This window comes from Medicago truncatula, chromosome 8, assembly GCF_003473485.1.
Source record: "Medicago truncatula cultivar Jemalong A17 chromosome 8, MtrunA17r5.0-ANR, whole genome shotgun sequence".
Taxonomy (NCBI): domain Eukaryota; kingdom Viridiplantae; phylum Streptophyta; class Magnoliopsida; order Fabales; family Fabaceae; genus Medicago; species Medicago truncatula.
In genome coordinates, this window is record NC_053049.1 from 47794903 (window position 1) to 47813702 (window position 18800).

The 18800-nt window shown below is 33.3% G+C and overlaps 2 protein-coding genes across 4 annotated transcripts; one reads left to right on the top strand and one right to left on the bottom strand.

The window, feature by feature from the left end:
- The first annotated feature begins 955 nt into the window (after window positions 1-955).
- Window positions 956-8214, top strand: LOC11406553 (probable serine incorporator). 2 transcript variants are annotated; one of them, XM_024771920.2, is made up of 13 exons: window positions 956-1177; window positions 3840-4054; window positions 4281-4354; window positions 4611-4770; window positions 4886-4910; window positions 5025-5114; window positions 5591-5762; window positions 5856-5929; window positions 6051-6120; window positions 6460-6531; window positions 6606-6739; window positions 7125-7198; window positions 7780-8214. In XM_024771920.2, the coding sequence occupies exons 2-13, from the start codon at window positions 3862-3864 to the stop codon at window positions 7833-7835; spliced, it is 1194 nt and encodes a 397-aa protein (XP_024627688.1). In that variant the 5' UTR covers window positions 956-1177; window positions 3840-3861; the 3' UTR covers window positions 7836-8214. The 2 variants fall into 2 exon arrangements, with proteins under 2 accessions (XP_024627688.1, XP_003630817.3); XM_003630769.4 differs by having other exon boundaries at window positions 957-1177; window positions 3742-4054.
- Window positions 8215-9313: 1099 nt separating this feature from the next.
- On the bottom strand, window positions 9314-17568 carry LOC11406554 (probable ADP-ribosylation factor GTPase-activating protein AGD14). 2 transcript variants are annotated; one of them, XM_003630770.4, is made up of 15 exons: window positions 17263-17568; window positions 16538-16644; window positions 14983-15044; window positions 14540-14627; window positions 14376-14437; window positions 14199-14292; window positions 12725-13162; window positions 12132-12447; window positions 11799-12043; window positions 11558-11677; window positions 11361-11465; window positions 11167-11250; window positions 10473-10644; window positions 10339-10384; window positions 9314-9987 (listed from the first exon to the last, which is right to left on the bottom strand). In XM_003630770.4, exons 2-15 carry the CDS (start codon window positions 16634-16636, stop codon window positions 9852-9854), a joined length of 2067 nt encoding a protein of 688 aa, XP_003630818.1. In that variant the 5' UTR covers window positions 16637-16644; window positions 17263-17568; the 3' UTR covers window positions 9314-9851. The 2 variants fall into 2 exon arrangements, with proteins under 2 accessions (XP_003630818.1, XP_039684783.1); XM_039828849.1 differs by having other exon boundaries at window positions 12129-12447.
- Window positions 17569-18800: the final 1232 nt, after the last annotated feature.

Here is an 18800-nt window from a genome sequence, read left to right on the forward strand (position 1 = left end):
AATTTTTTTCTGATTTTTTTTTTAATAATTTTTTTAATTTTTTTAATTTATAAAATGATTATGAGACATTTTTTATTTTTTTTAATTCATTATTTACACATGTGGCATGCCACACATGCGTTGACTTGGTCAAAATTGATCAAAAGGACCAAAGATGCAATTGGGCGAAATCTTAGGGGGCCAAAATTTTAGTTTTTGTACATAGAGGATTAAAATTGCAACTTTTTGAAAGTTAAGGGTGGAAAAGTGCACTTCAGCCTTAATACTTATATCCACTTATTGATTTTTGGGTTAATTAAGTTTTTGGTCTCTATAAATATCTGCAGTTTTATTTTTAGTCCTTATAAAAATAAATCACACTTTTTAGTCCCTACAAAATTTCCCGTTTGTGTTTTTAGTCCCTATTAAATTAATTTTTTTTTAATTATGTATTACCATTTATCACTCTTCATATTTAACTACAATTATTCCTTGTATTTAACTTTAGTTAGTCTCTTAGTCTTTCACTAGTTTAGAATATAAATAGTTAGTGGAAACTGTAACTGTTTTGGCTAGCTAGCTTCTTTGCCATTGTATATAAGTTGTTCTACTGTATTGTCCTTTTTATAAAAATTAATTAATGAAGTCAGTCTATTCAAATTACCTCTCTGTTAATACCAAGATTATGCTTAAAATTTAAAAAAATTTAATGATTTTTTACATACTTATTTAATGGGATCAAAAACTTAATTAACCTTTGATTTTTTTAGTGGGTTTAAATTGATAAGATACAACTATAATTTTGTGAAAAAGTTATTAATTTGGATCCACTAAAAGAAAAAGTGAATGTAAGTTTTACTTGTAAAAATATCAAGCAGAAAAAAAGAAAAAAAAAAGTAGAAAATAGAGGAAGCTTGCGGCGGGAAAATAAAAAGGAAAAAGCGAAGAAAAGCAAAGAAAAATCAGTAAACACAAAAGAAAAGCAATCAAGTTTAAATCATTATTTTACGAGCCGAAAGCACAAACAAAGCGTTTCCCCAACAATTTCTCTCTGTTTCCATTTTTCATTTTCTATACTCTTTCTCTCAAAAGTGAGAGATCGAAAAAGAGAATGGTACCAACCGCTCCAGTTTTCACTCGTTAACAGATCTGCGTTTTCTCCACCATTGCCTTCATCTTCTTCATCTATCTATCTCAGGTACTTCATTGCATTTCTTTCTTCAATTGTTAGATTCTTCGCTTTTATATCAAGCAATTCTCAATTCCATTTTTACATGCCTTTCATTCCTCTTTTGTCTATAATTTGTTCTAAGAATTAGCTTTATGTGAAAATAAAATTCTGTTTCTATGTTTTTTCACAATTTTTTGGCATTTTATGAATCATGTGGTGATATAATGTAGTTCGTATAGATTTTCGTTTCCAGATAAGAGTATTGAATGCAATTGCATAATCGATGGTTTTGATATATGTTTGCCGAGAAAATTAGAAAAGAATAAAAGGAAAAGTTGAGATGGTGGTTGGTTACTTTGGAGTAAAGGAAAATAAATCATGTGCTTCAAATGAAAATAATATAACAAATACTAAAACTATTTTTTAACCCTCTTTCTCACATGAAGACGAAGTAGATCCTGCATTGTTTTTCATGTTATTTAAAAAAAAATTGATTAATTAAAATTCTGAAAAGTGATAACGCATTTCCCCTCAGAAAAAGCTAGTAGAGATAAAAACTGTAAGCAAGCATTCCTCGTTGAGGTAGATGCGTTTTTAAGTCAATGCATTCTCATATGCTTTAATCGAGGTTGCGCATTCCGATACAGCCGATGCAATCACAATTCTAGCAGCAAATTGTGTTGTTGGTTGATGAGTTTTTTTTCTGGTCCCTCCTTTCTATATTTAAACGTTATATTAGTACTATTAATTAAAAATAAATTGTTAGTATAATTTTAATTAATTTCGAGTTTTTCTATTTACACCCCATGTTTTTCTGGTTACACCCAAATTTTCTTAAAATTTTTTTATAATATCAAAATTGCTCTTTTATATAAATTTTCTTAAAACCCTAATTTTATTCATTGTCGGTGAGTTTCACCCTCTTTCACCCCACAAAGCGATCGATCAAACAATTTGATGTTTAATATCAATCTCCATGAAAATTAAAGAGTGAATCAAAATATTTTTCATACATACTCAATTGGATATAAGTAAGTGAATTTCTTCTTATATTTGCTAGTTTCAATTTTTTTCCTTCAACTGCAATGATGCACTGTACGATTACGGTTTTAGTTTACATTGGCAAGGTTAACTTAAATTCAGTTTAAGTAGGTTCATGTAAACTAAGTTTACATGAACCTACTTAAACTCAGTTTACATGAACCTACTTAAATTGAGTTAACATGAACCTACTTAAACTGAGTTTACATGAACCTACTTAAACTGAGTTTACAAAATCGCAGAACTGTGAAAACACAAAATCAGAACTGAGAACCCACAACAAGAAAAACACAATCGATTGAAGAACAACACTTGCTAACCTGATTTGCTTCGAATTTTCTTTGAAATCATGAATGGACGTGAGAAAGTATGGTTTTGAAAATCTTCGCAGAACACAATCATCAATTGGAGAATTATGGTTTTGGAAGAAGGGTTTTGGGGTGTAACCAAAAAAGAAGGAATAGGCTTTTTGAAAATCAAATTTTATGAAAGGGTAATCTTGTCATTTTGAGGTGCAACCATGATTAACTAGGGTGCAAGTAGAAAAACTCATTAATTTCTAATGAAAAATTAATTTAACATATCTCTCAATATTATTTTTTGTATAATGAGTTTTTCTATCACGTATAAATTTGCATAAATTAAAATGTCAAAAATAATAAATTTATCTTTAAACTTGCATAAATTAAGTGCAAAAGTAACGGATGTTAAAGGATCCATCATCAATGACCCTCGAGCTTTGAGCGCCAAGGGTGAAAACACTTTGAAAGATTGAGCGGACAAACATTAAAGCGGGCCTAATAATTTTCAATGGTAAATGAGACCTTGGTTTTTTTCTTTTCTTTTTTTGCATATAACCTTTTTGCTTGTAAAATTCAATGATATATATTTTTTTTGTTGGTAGGTTTAAAGTTAAGATTTTAGTACTTACCCTTGGTCGGCCCTACCAACCAATTTGATGTTGAAAATATTGTTTATATAATGTTTTTAAAATGACATTAACTGGACGATTGATGAGCCATGAACATTGACATTAACTCGACGATTGATGAGCCATCATAATATGTTGACAAATTTGAATAATTCATCAAAAAGAGATTATCACTTGATTTAATCATAAAAGAATGTATTTGGTGTGATCCATTGTGGAAAATAAATAAGAGCTTATAATCTTATTTATTTATGGTTTTTAAAATTTTGTGCATGTGCAAAATTATTATCGTTTTGTTAATAGTAAATGTAACTGTAAACTTACTGATATAGAAATATATAAAATAAATATTAGTACTACACAGTATTGGAAGAATCTTTCAAAAAAGTATTGGAAGAAAATTTCTTTTTTATCAAAAGTAACGACAATCAAATTGAAACGCTGGAAGTATGTTTCCCGATTGCAAAACCTTCATAAGAGAATATATGTTGATTTTTATATGAGAAAAAGCTAAGACTACAAAGATGATAAACAATAAAACATCTATTATTCTTCGGTCACATGAATATGATTACTTATTTATACGGCTTTGCTAACAGTAAACAATCTCCCATGACAGATGACTCTTTTCTGCATTACAGTACAGAGGAATATATTATAGAATAGAAGATCTTAATTGAATGACGTCTCTGATCCATTCATTCATGTACTGCGTAGCATTGCTCTGTTGAAGGAAAATATGGAAACTGGAGAAAGCAACAATGGTAATGAGAGGTGTATCATATCCAATGATTCTTCATGGTTCAGTCAATTCCGAAATGCATCCAATCCTTGGATGGCAAGATATGCCTATGCCTTTATTTTTCTGCTGGCTAATTTGTTGGCATGGGCTGCTCGTGACTATGGTCGTAGTGCTCTAACAGAAATGGAGAGTAAGTTTAGAACTCTCACGTTCCATTGTCATATATCTATCATTTAGGCCGGTCATGCTTCTTGTGGTTCGGTCCCGCACTTATTATGGCAAATCATTTTATTTAACCAACAAATTGTGTGTTCCACTTCCATCCAATATATTGTTGCTTTCATTGAGGCATGTTGTTTCATATGAATATGATGCCATTGGTTTAAATTAAATCTAATAATAAATTCAACCTACAGGATTAAAAGGATGCAATGGTGGAAAAGACTGTTTGGGTGCTGAAGGTGTTTTGCGTGTGAGCTTGGGTTGCTTTGTATCATTTTCAGTTATATACATGAAATTAATAATTAGTCACTAAAGGCTCTGTATAAGGTCTGTACACAGAGAAAATAAAGAATAAAGAATTTGATTAGTTATTCATATTCATTTATGGTGGGTGGAAAAATAGTAATTATAAAAATGATCGATCTTTTTGAACAAAGTGTTATATTATATCATAACTAAGCCACTTATCTAAGGTCAGTCGTATAGTCCTACAATATATAAAGTGAACCTTAATCCAAGTTCAGACATTCTATATCATAATGTTTTTGTCAACTACTGGCACTTCTAAACTAAAGCAAAAGAGAAACACATGGCACTCTGGATGGTGGTTAGTCAAGATTGCTTTGTGGATCGTCATGACTGTCATCCCATTTTTTCTACCTTCCGGCTTTATTCAAATTTATGGTTAGTAAACTTTATCTTTCAACAAGCCTCCAAGTATAAATGCATCATCTGTGATATCAAAAGATTGTTATATTATACTAACCTAGTCATTCCTTTGATACAATTCTATTACCAGGGGAGGTGGCGCATTTTGGTGCCGGGTATAGTTTTACTTTTACCTCTTAATCTTATATATGATAGATGATTTCATCACACAGTTTTTCTTCTTCAAACAATATGTAATTGTTTAAAGTGTTCCTGTAATTCCTTTTCAGGGTTTTCCTCCTAATCCAACTAATTAGCATAATCAGCTTCATCACATGGCTGAATGATCACTGTGCGTCTGAAAAATATGCAGCACGTTGGTAAGAGTTTTTTCGGTTAGAGAAAAACAGGCTTCTCGACCATGAACAATATGCTTGAGATTATTGTCGCTGCATAAATTTTGATTGTTAAATTTTCAATGTTTTAGCAAGGCATATTCATTTTTCTTTTGGATGTTGAATAGTCGACCATTGTGCTTATATTATATAAAAAGGAAAGGATAAAAATTTCTTGAATTTTCCAAATTTATTGTCAGAAGTACTCTAGAGTATAGAGGGGTATAACCAATTGTTGTCTGATCAGTGTTATTTAACTTTATCTACTAATTTAGCAGCTTATAGAAAAAACCCACTAATCTAGCATCAACCTAATACTGTGCGTGTGCATTTTATCCTATTCGACCTGTAAAGCTTTGATAGGCATACAAAACAACAAGTTGATCAATTTATTTAGGATAATATAAGGTATATGATTCTGTATTTTGAAATGTTTGCATTAATCATCAATTTCCATACAGCCATATTCATGTGATGTTGTTTGCAACAACCGCATATGTTGTCTGTTTGGTGGGGATCATTTTGATGTACATTTGGTATACACCAGAGCCTTCTTGCCTTCTCAACATTTTCTTCATCACTTGGACGCTAGTACTTGTCCAACTCATGACCAGCGTGTCTCTGCACCCGAAAGTATGTTCTATTTGTGGCCATACCTTTACTTGTTCAAAACATTTTATCGTACAACATAACTTGATTTGGAATTTCCAATTTTATCTGCAATAGGTTAATGCTGGTATTCTAACTCCGGGGCTGATGGGGCTTTATATTGTCTTCCTTTGTTGGTGTGCCATTAGAAGGCAGGTTTACCAACTTTTGCTTAACAGTTTTGCTTTTGTTCAATTTTTATTTATGCAACCTCTCTTAATGTCCATTTTTTACTTATTTTATATTTGAGTGTCGGGATATTTTTGTATGCAGTGAACCTGCTGGAGAAAACTGCATCAGGAAGTCAAACTCTGCACCCAAAACAGACTGGCTAAGCATCATTGTAATACTTATATTTTTTTCTCTCTTCAAAAATTAGAACATCTCATTAAACCTGATAGTTATGAGCTTACAAATACACGTCTATGTCTATAGTGAATAGTCATTACCATTGTCACATACGTGTATCCATCAAATAAATGCCATGAAAAACTGCTACTTATTCCCAAAAATTATTGCCTAATGTTTCTAGTCTATTGTTAGAACCTTTATCTATCTTATTACTTTTGGTTGTACATAGCATAATATATTTTTTTATGACGGCTTAGTAACTAATTTAAAAATCTCAAAATACATTTCTTTTCATTGTTGGTTGACAAATGATAATGGCTGTTGTTGGCAGAGCTTTGTTGTTGCAATACTTGCAATTGTTATTGCGACATTTTCAACAGGCATAGATTCCAAATGCTTCCAGGTTAGCATAAACTCTGAATTTAGCTTGAATTTTATTATTAGGTTCTCCAATAACTTTCTTACATATCCCTGCAGTTCCGGAAGGATGATACACCAGCAGAGGATGATGTACCATATGGTTATGGTTTTTTCCATTTTGTTTTTGCCACGGGAGCAATGTATTTTGCTATGCTATTGGTTGGATGGAATAGTCATCATTCTATGAGAAAGTATGATATCCTACCCTCTTGTATTTGGCCCATATCATATGGTTTCTTGTTTTGCTTTGTCTGTCAAAGCAAATGTATTTCCAGTTGTTATTCATCAATGATCATATACAAATCCAGAAACCACAAAACTCAATAAATGTTGTTCCCGTAAAGTTTTATAGCTGTCTTATTTGCATGACAGAATATCAAGTGGATCCCTGACACCAAGTAATTCAATAAGCTAATACAGTTGCCAGCACTCAGCAGTGCCACAAACATTTTTATTGAAATAAACTTTTCTCAGCTTCTCACTTGTAGTGTGTTCATTGGAAATTTATTATGTCTTTCATTCAGTGCACACATAAATGTTATAGCAAGTTGATGGTATGCCTTTATTCTTCTGCAGATGGACAATTGATGTGGGGTGGACCAGCACCTGGGTCAGAATAGTAAATGAATGGCTGGCAGTCTGTGTTTATTGTAAGAAAATCATTACACCCTCCATTATTTTTTTAATTATCGGTTTAAAAAAATGTTTTTATTTATCTGGAAAGTCAGAAGGGGATGAATGACTTATATGGAAATGAGTAGTTAGGGATTTGATGAACGTGATTGGAGTGTCCATGTCTTGTGTGTCTATTATATCGCCATTGACCATTGTAGGAGCAATGGTTAAACCTTATTTGCTTGAGTTTGATGTTATGCACTTCCATAGGGTAGCGATGATGATTTATCGTTTTACCTCAAATTATTTATTTGCATGCTTATTATTTACCCTTTCGACAAAGATTTAAATTATGTACTAGTTTTACTAATTTCTTTTCAATGTATTTAGTTTTGTTATGCCGGTAGTGAATGTCAGAATTAGTGGTATCATAGCCTGATTTAACCAAATTGCTTAAAGAAAGCAATTAAATGCTGTTGTATTAAAGAGCTTTTCAGCTATTAATATAGTAAATGTTTTTTTTTTTGAAGGAAGTAAATATTTTTTTTTCTTAACTCAGATTAACAGAGCTTTACTAACTCTTTCTTATTATTCTCACAACAATATCTGTTGATAGTATGGATGCTCATAGCTCCAATGATATGGAAGTGCAGACAAGTTGGTTCTACTTGAGAAAGTCGAAATATAACCATCCTAGTTATGAAATTTTGTTGAGAATTAAGATCTTCAGACAGCCCCAAATCTCAGATGTACATATAGTGGACTCCTCCAGCTCTGCAGATAGGAAACAAGAATTGCAACTACAGCATCCATGAAATTCAAACTGAAAAACTGATTGTTCTTAAGTGTGCACTGGACAGAATTAATGTTTCTGGCACAAATGCACGCATACTGGTTGAATTGGATTTGTGCGATTTCCGCATGAAGATATACAGTCCTTTCACTTTATGAAGGGATTAACAAAGACAACTACACTCTTACCTGTACATGTGTCACTGAGAGATCATAATGTTATGTTATACAATTTAATATATGCATTCTTCAGTCATAATTTTTTGAATATCAGTCTCATTGATAGAGAAGTTTTTTAATGCTAACAGCTAACTTTACTATTGTAAGGTACGCATTTTACTACCTTAGTTCCTAAATGTTCCTAAAAACAAGTCCTCTTGACAAAAATCAGGAGAGTCAAAATAGTTGAAACTCAACTTCAGGGAAGGGGTTCTATGGCATAGAACATATGCTATTTCATAACAGTCCCATAACAATCGTCATATAGCAATAGCAGATTATGTGCAATCAAAATATTCAAAACGTCATTTTCCGGATCTTGTGGTTTTGTTTTATTGATTCTAATTGGCAATGGACTGAGGAAGTGACGAGATTAAGCATAGCAATTACCCCCTCTAAATTACATAAAAAATGGACTCAACATAAGGATTGAGATTTAGTGACTTTGGTGGCGGAAAAGTCACTTACTTTAGTGCATTTTTGTGAATTGAATGAAAGAGAAAGATAAAAGAGAAATGATAGATAAGATGAGAGAGAGTCATCGTGACTTTCCCGCCTTAAAAGTAGCAAATTTAGATCCTATTTGTTGATCACTCTTTGATATAATCAACAAATAGTCTCTTCAATAAGCTCTAAATTTAATCTTTAATTTGAATATAGAGAAAGCTTATGATAGAGTAGCTTGAGATTTTTGAAGAACACGTTGGAGGTTTATTGTGCATTTGTGGGGCAGAGGAAGATGAGGGGGCAAATTTGGTGTGAAAAATGTACTACCACTTAATTTAGTTTTGCAAATTAGAAAGAGTAATTTTTTGTGTATAAAACACTTTCTTTTACAGAAGTATTAAACACATGTTTCCAGAAATGCCTAATTCATACAGTATAAACATTAGTAATAGGGTTTACAAAAAATATAAACATCAGTAATTGGGCTTCATATTCCTCAAAAGAAATGGAGCATGTCTAGTCCTCAAAGTCTTGTTCAATAATACTTCATCATTGAAGTTTGTTAAGATATTTTTAAGGAGTATGTAATTTAAAATATTAATGTTCATCTTGTCAAATTTTAAAAGAGTCATTTATGAAAAAAGAAAGTTACAAAGAACCACGGCCATGTACAATGCACATGCAGCAGTGTATAAAAGAAAACAAAAATCAAACACTAGTCGATTATAAAAAACATTGCAGTAATCCTATAGTGGTATAGAACTCAATCATGACACCAAACAGTTAATTTAACATGCTTCCAGGGATAGAAAAGACCTTTACCAAAATAATAAGATTACAGGAATACAACCAGGAAGAAAAAAAAAATACAACCATGATCACCATAACACACTATTAAGCATCTGACGCTACAACACAAGGCTGCATCTAAAAGAATTGCTCGTCCAGGCGAAAGGGTTTCTGCACTCCTTTCTCGTATTCATCAGCTCATCATATCAGTACTGTAAGACTCCCATTGACAGGCAGATATTTGGCCTTCATCTTTCCTATAACAACAAATAATTTACAAGCAAGGTACAAATATTTGAATGATGACCGACTATAAATCTCTATGCTTGAGTGTTTCCTCTCGACTAAAGAATGGTACAAATAACTTCAACCATATTTGTACAGGGGTGCAACAAATTGATGCTTGGCTTAAAAAGAGAGTCTGAGCAGAAAATCTTAAGATCATCCGAATGGATTACCTCCTGCAGGGAAGGGGTTTAAAGTAGCAGAGGCCGACGACCTACCATTCAGTTGCTGATCTATATTAGAGAAGCCAAAAGCAGCTCCCTCATTACCAAAAGTCCCAATTCCTTGATGCCTACACATTCAGTTAAGTGTCAAGGTAAGTAATACAAACCACAACCAATAATTATCAACTCTATCCATACAATCATAATAAATTTACCTTAAACAGATTACTTCACAAATAAAACTCAGCTCTCGATAATCACAACTAACCTACTCAAGCAACAACACTGAATATATAGAATTGAGGTGCTAAAATTTGTGTGTTTATTATGAATAACGGGTTAACTTTGTTGTTGTATTGTATTTATTCTGCATAGTACGAATGTCAAAAGACGAGTTTCCACTTTCCAAGAGCAGAAAATTAATCTAACTTAAAACAGGCTATGCAAACAGTAAATAGTATATGGACTGAAATAGTTACCTTGGCATTGGCACATTAGTGGGAAGTTGTTGCCCCATGTACGCCCCTGAGATTTTAAACGGTTTATGATACAAATAAAGATCAAATAGCATAGGCAAAAAAATAATTGATTGGGGAAATGATAAAAGGTATACTTGGTCCCATTGCTGAGGCATGAATATGTGCTTGTGGAGGGAGCGTTGGTGCATATGATAACGAGGAGGGTGGATTCCAGGAAAGAGATTGATTACCCATGTTTGAAGGGTTTACTGCAGCTGAAGGCGCTACAGTAGGCAGAGCACCTTGCAAAGATGACATAGAAGGAAACTGCATTCAAGGAATATCAATCATAAAGCATCAACCAAAACGTGCATTAACTGAAAGAATTATGGAGAATATTATGCCATTATCTGTTTTCCTAACATAAATTGACAGGCAATACTAAGCTTGAATTAACTATAAGAGTTTACATCAACATTCCAGCCTTTTCAATGTCAGATGATAAAGAAACTAAATAAATATATCCATCATATACCAGTTACCCATCATTCTTATTATTAATACGATAAGGCTCTTCTATTAAAGAAACAATCTTCGGAAATTAATTTACACTTCAGTAAATAATGATAGAAAAACTCAATAACTTAACAGAGGACAAGATTCAAACATATATTTATCTTCCACCAATGGCTCTAAAGCACATCATGCACTTTGGAAGATCCAAATCACCAACTGATAGTAATTGATAATGATTCAACTAAAGATTCACAAAACCTATGTAAAAGAGGAAATGTGCACAAACTATCACCAGGCGTACTACACACTAGTACATAAATTGAAATTACTTACGGTTGGGGCTTGAACTGGTGTTGGTTCGTTGATCACATCAAATGGATTTGTAGATTGTGATGGTTGTGGGAAACTCGGCATGGACTGTAACAATGGGAAGAAATTTATAAGAAAATGTATCATGCTATGGTACTGGCATATAACCACGGATTAAGTTATAAAGCGGTAAGCTAATGATTTGGAATTTAAAGTACCATCACATTATTATATTGAACTGAGACACCCATGCCAGGCGGTGCACCCATTTGCCAGCCTGGGACTGGAGCAGGGGAGGATGAATATTTTATAGTGAATAGATCCTGCAAAAATCACAACAAAAGACTAAGATACACAATAGACATATACAAGCAAGTACAAAATATAGATGCTTTATGTAAGAATTCAATAATACCTCAGGAAGTTCATTTCTTCCACTTGGTTTTGTGTCTACAGTAGAAGTTTGTGACGCAAAATTAGATTTTTCCCCATTGACAACCTTTGAGAAATGAGGCACTAGCGTGCTTGGATGCCCCTGTTTAGTGGGAACAGAAGATGTATTACAGATCTGAGTGATATTTCTATGAAAGGATAAATGAACATCACATCTGAATTAATTGACAGAACATTTTACACAGCGTCTTAATAAGACAAACCTGGTTATTCAAAGCTCCACCTACTGGTGGTGTAGATTGTTGAATAGTAGGCTGACCAACAGCAGATGTGAACAACGGTTGTTGTTGCTGATACTGCAAATTAGGCCATGGAAGTGCATTATTGAAAGGCGATTCCATTGTCAATCCAGAAGATGCTAATGAAGCAAAACTGGATGGGAATGTTGCGAAGCTGTTCACAGTTGGAGCTCCGGCAGTAGCAGTAAGAGCTGATCCCGCCAAAGGCCCTGCAGGTGAAACAGATAAAAAGGCGCTGAATCGTTAGCAATGTTACGATACTGCTCAAAGGAATAGCTACTGCAAGACAGTGACCACCTTGGGCTCCAGAAACTTGGTCGGGTAAAGATGATGGAACTGACAACTGGGACAGCATCGATTCGAGTGGATTTACATTTGAAAGGCCCTGAGAAACTTTTACCTCAGGTGCAACATCAAAGGAGGCCCAATTGTTATCACCAGAATTTGTTGGGTTCACAATTTGAGCCACAGTAGTTTGTGTGGCTTGAGGAATTACTGGAGCAATAGGTGGTTCAGGAACATCATCAAAATCAATAAGGCTCCTGATAGTCTCCAGCTTAACTTCTGATGAGGTTCCATTATTGGATGCCGAGCTACTGGAAGCTGCCGTTCTCTGCAATCATAGTAGTCGAAGGTATGATAAAATGTTTCAAATAGAAAATCAATTTTCGGAACTGCAGAAAGAACTGCAACAACCAAAAAGAGCCTTTTTCCCATTAGGTGGGTGGGATACCATAATGATTCCATGTAAACCATGTCTAGTAATGGAAAGGAAAACTAAGCCCTTGAAAAAATTTCTTAGTAAAGAAAGTAAATACAGAGTAAAATTTATGAAAGAGCCAAGTAAATACTGAGCCACATTATTAAGAACATCATTGATATAATCTCACCTGTGTGAGTGTTGAGCCATTAGCAGCCTGTCCACTGTTTGCTTTGGGAGGTTCACTAATTCGCAGAGGTACTACATTTTCTCCCAAAATTTCTCTAACAGGCCGGACAACAGGTGGTGGGCTCGAAGAACCCAGGTCTTTGGCTCGTTCCGGAGATTGGCTTTCCATCTTATTACCTCCATCAGTTATACGATTATCTTCGAATTTCCGTCCATCTCCAAATCTATCTTCACGGCGCCAGTCATTGATTATTGGAGGGCGGCCAGGGCTTCTCTTATGATCGGCATAATGTCTTTCTTGATCATATCCAGGACTTCTTCCACCTGAACTAGACCTATCACTGTAACGGTGTTCATATGTATCCTCATAAGGAGGGCTTTTTGGTCCTCCCTGATACGACTCCATCTTCCTGGTGTCATAGGAATCATCCTTGTCGCCCTGTATGAGATGCACCACAAGAAAAATGAGATTTCTCTCAATACATTTAAGCAATTCTAAAGCAAAAGCCAAGTGTGTACTAGTTTAAGGGTTTATTTGGATTGACTAATGAACAACATATTTGGGCTTATCACCAAGCATAGTCACTTGTATGAGTGTTTGGGAAGTCTTATGAAAATAGTTTATGACATGTCCATGATCTACTTTTGGCATATTTTAATAAGCTCTTCAGGATAGCATACAGCCAACGTACACAAAAACAATCATGTTTTCTCTTTGATTATAGAAATAGCTTATACGAGAAACACTTGCATGATAAATGTTTATTCAATTAGTGCTTAATTAGGTCATTTATTCACACATACCATAAATCTATCAGGGAAATGCTAACTAGTGCCCCAGGGGCACTAGTTAAGGAAACCTATAGAAATATTGTATTGGGAAGTGTGGAAAAGTTGTATATTCTACTTTTTGAAAGTAAAAAAATTTGTTGATTTCAATTAAAATTTTCTACTTTTAACTTTCTTAACTATTTCCCTACAGGCACTAGTTAGCATGACCCAATCCACATAAAGCATCAACACATATTGCACAACACATTGGCATGAATCCTTACATGTTGAATTCCAAAAAAATAAAAAATAAAATCTTACTCCAACATGGCTACCACAACACAGTAGGGTGGCTGCTGTTCTTTTTCCGTAAACAAATTGAACCAATAATAAAATTTAATGTAAATTGTAGTAATAATGGAAAATAAGGTAGGTGTTTTTGTCGAGTACCAATTTTATTTCCCCCAACATTTTCATTTCATTAAGCATATAATATATGTCTAAATATTGTAAATCTTGAAGCATATATAAATGATATGAATCGTTTTCCGTACACTCACGACATACACACACATTGTGTCCTACAATAAAATTTAAGGTATCACACTTGTGCTTCATAGATTAAAATTGAACATGTGAGAGAATATATAGAATATGGTTAAAATGGAGTACATTATATCTGATAGAGTACAACACTTTACAACCTTTACTCTTGGAGGTTTGTCATAGGACCTGTCGCCAGTGAATCTCCTATCCACATAAACACGCTTGATAAAGTCCCGAAGCCTGTCAACATTACTGGCACCAAACATGACAATAAGAGTAATGCACCCTAGAATTAAAAAAAAAAAAAAAAAAGAATCTAACAAGCAAATACTTACCCGCTATCAGGTAAAGAATGAGTCTGCGCATCCCATTCTTTGAAAAATATTTCTTTTGCACGCTGAAATATAATAGCGAATGAAAATTAACTTAAAAATAATACGTAACATCAATGGAGCGGAATAAATCTATCATAAGTTTTAGCACATATAGGAATTGGTACCTGATTTCCTCCTTCTTGAAGTGCACTAACTTCTTGTGCAGTAAATTTAGCCATGGAGATTGATTTTACTCGATGAGTAAATTCCCGGCTGGAAATTAACATAAAAAATCAGTTTAGAAATGGGAAACTTTACTGTCCTATCTCCAGTACAGCATGATATATTGCCAAAGGAAAAACATATTTAGTATACAATTTATGAACTCCGGTCATCAAAAACAATACTCAAAATGTACAAGAAAAATACAATTAATATACTGGCATTTCAAGCTTCATTGTTAGTAGAGTAGAAGTTTGAGTTCAAGTGAGAAAATATCATTACAATGAGCAGTATTAGTCAATATGATATGTTTCAATGTACCTTAAGAAATATCTATTCAACAATCATCAACCTCAACATTTCGACAACAGTACAGTTTGTAAGTAAAAAGATTGTAAGTACTTACTGTATTCCACTGCAGTTTGTGCAAACAAACGTCCAGAAATTTGTGCATACATATTGTGGTCCCTAACAAGAGAGTAAGAAACAAGGGGGTTATTGTAACAGATTTGTCACAGTATCAAATTCAACCATTTCCTAGCTACGTTCAGAAGAGCGCAAGCAGACAACATTATAAAAAGCTGGCAAAGAATAAAGATTACCAACACTTAAATCAAAGCATACAATGTGAGCATAAACATGCACATCATAAGCATTCTATCTCATATTCAATCAAATTTATCTCTGCATTCTATCTCAAATTCAAATTTAACTCTTCATTCAAGGTTTCTGTTATAGCAAGGAATCTAGAGGAGACTAATTAATTAGGGCAGGGAACTGCTATAATCTCTTTGGTTTTAACTTTAATGGTCTACAACCATGACATAAACAAAATTCTGAGAACATTTGTTTCCTGTCGAATAGCAAAAAATGCAAAAATAAAACACTATCCATGGAGCGAAGCCTCGCTTGAACTGATTGCAATATCTAACCCTGCTCTGACTTTCAACAGTTGACGTTTAATAAAAGATTCAGTGTTGGTTGACACAAGCTATACACAACTAAAGTCATATGATTTGTGCCATACACTATAGCATAATCAAACGAGTAGCAATCCATTTAAAGTTGCTACAAAGTAGCAATCTATAATCGCTAAAAAGCAATGTAAACGGCAAGGCAAACGAGGCTGTTGCCTTAGGCCCCAAGCCAACCACCCATGCCTCCATTATTTATACATGTCTCGCTAAGTTGTCCATGGGCCCACACCTATGATTCTGTAGATGGTAAAAAAGAAGTGTATCACAGGAAGACCAATATTACTTGATTGTGACCAAAGTGTTCCTCCCCATCGGTCATAATTTACATCTTTATATTGAACAAAATTACTTCCCACTTTACTGACGTAAGCTTGTAACGTACCTCTCTCACTATTTTATTGACTTTTTAATTCTTTCTTTGAGACGATTAAATAGTATAAATATAACTCACATTAAATTGTTAATAAAATGTGTAGTAGGTTGTTTGTGTTTTCAGACCTCGATGCATTACCATTTATTTTACTTCTTTCGAAACTAGTGTATTTTACCGTTTTTGGTTATTGTTATGGACAATTAAGAGAGCTAATGCCATATCATCAAGTAACAAAAGATTAAACTTACAATTCTACCTTTTTTTTGCTCAAACATGGTACTACTGCAACCTTCTATTCTACCATTTTTTGCTGCTGTTATATATTTCAACTTGCCGCCGTTGACAAATAACAACCCCTTCATCTTGAATAATTAATCTAAAAAGGTTGGTGTAGATAGGAAATTGAATCTTATTAAATATTTCTACAAAGTTCGCCTTAGGCCTCGTAAGTTCTCTACACGGCCCATTGAATGGTTACCACTACATCATTGTGACTTGTAATGTTTGACACTCTAACTGCATTTCTAATGAGTTGTCCTATAGTATATTAAATGGCATAAACTACAGAGTAAGAAATTTCACTTGCTTGAAGAGCAGGAAAAAGATGCTACCATGCTGTTGCAGTTAATGCATCTTCGATTCGGTGTAAGTTTGAGAAGACCTCGAATAGTTCGTTCATTTTTCTGATCTTCTTTTAGTCGACTTGTCATCTCTGCTTCTGTTAAACACATCACAACACACAAATATCAACAAAAAAACAATCCAATCCAATCAAGCAATTCACAAATGATTATCAAAACTTCTATCAAATTGCTCCAAAGCTACAGAGAAACTAACTACGTTTGAATTCATTTTTTGGATTGAAAAAAGCAATTCTGAAGACTCAAATTTGATTTCGATATGTTTGCTTGTTTTTTATTTTAATTGATTTTACCGCTAAAATTGATTCTAACCTGATACTCTCTAGAACTTATAGTTTTGGCCTTGAAACATTATTTGTTCACTCAAATTTATCGTTCAAATCACTTTCACATAAACATATTCATCCCATTCATACATAAATCATTTTATCTTAAAGTCCCTTTTAACTAAAATCAATACAATCAAAATCAATTTTGGCGGCTTAGAACCAAACACTAACTAAAATTTATCATGCTTTCATCCGAAAATATGATCATCCATACAATGCACCTAGATTCTAGAATTTTCCAAAACATGAAATAAATAAAAAATGAAAAAAAATGAAGAACATTGAATTTTGCAAACAATTTTTTGCAGATCAGCATACAAATTGAAGGAGAATGCAAATAATCAGATCTAAGAATTGAAAACTTGCCTAAGAACTAAGAAGAAGAAGAAAGTTTGCAAATGCTATTCTGAAGTCGAAATTCAGTTAGAACCCTAAAAGTTGATATATAGAAAGAGTTAAAAAGGTGAAATGAGAAGTGGCTGATTTTGCAGCAGCAGAAGAAGAAGAAGAAAGAAACAGTTAAGCAGCTTTTTTGTTTAAGCTGACGGTGATGGTCAACAAAAGAGATCCTGCAGCACAGCGCATCAACCAGGGAAGAGAGAGAGAGATCTTTCTGAGTTGGTGAAATTACGGCTTTAGACAGCTCAGAATGAGGTTTTAGCCAGAGAGAAAGAGTGAAGAAAAAGGGAGAAAGGGTAATTTACTCAACAAAAAAAAAGGAAAAAAATGATTTATTTGAATAGTAAAAGGATTTTTTTTAGTCAAAGATATAGGAAAGTTGATGTTGACACATTGCTTAAGTGTAATATGAGTAAAATATGATTTTTCCCCCGGCAGCTAAATGCCGAGGAATTCGAAACCGGCTGCAGTTAATTGTTAAGGAAAACCTCGGTAGTTAACTGCCGAAGAAAATAATTATACAGACAGTGGGTTTTGCATAATTCTAAAGCATTTCCAAATCATTTTTTGGCTAATTTTTACATGTAATTAAACCAAAATATTTCCAAAGGCAATATAAATCATACAAAATTGAAACTCGGTCATAAACAAGAAAAATACAATATCTTTTACAATTGTCCATAATTAAATCAAACCGACATTTGGTTCAAATTACACAAAAGTTTAAAATTCATCAAAACGTTACAAAGTGTTCATAATTAAACAACTCATTACACATCATTATATTAAATCCCTGCTTACATTCATCACAATTGCATATGGAACGAACATACATATATAATATATTATTTTCCACCATATTCCGAAACATAAATCTGACGTCTCTATCGTCTTTAATAAGTCAAGGCATATAACTTGTCGTTTTCCATGCGTGTTCATCTCTATTAGAAATTCTCCTAGGTCTATGCATGACATTTGACCAAACAAGTGACGTGTATATTGATTTTCACCAAGATGTTCAAAATAAGTGTTAAGTTGTGCCTTCAAATCACCAAGAGAGTCTGTCGGCGTTATCATAACCTTAATTGTCTTTTTAAAAGCGGAGTGTCTAACACGGCCTTCAATTTTTGCAACCTCGGACATGTTTCACTTGACAAAAGCTTTAAGAAAAAAATCATAGATTAGAACAAAATTAAATGAAATTAATAACGAATAAATCAAATGTGTAAACATTAATAACGAATAAATAAGTATTGCACTAGTTTCACCACATGAAATTCATATTATCATATATATCAATATAAATTACATAATGTTAATTATATATTGGTCACAAAAAATTGGCGTTACAATTTCGACCCCAAAATATACGTCGGTGTAATTTCTACAAAAAAAAAGGACTAACACCGACAAAAAAATCACTCCTTATAGACCAAGTGATTGGGGAAGATCAACATCTTCCGCAATAACTTCAAATTATTGCTTTAGTTTTTCAGGAGTGTCCA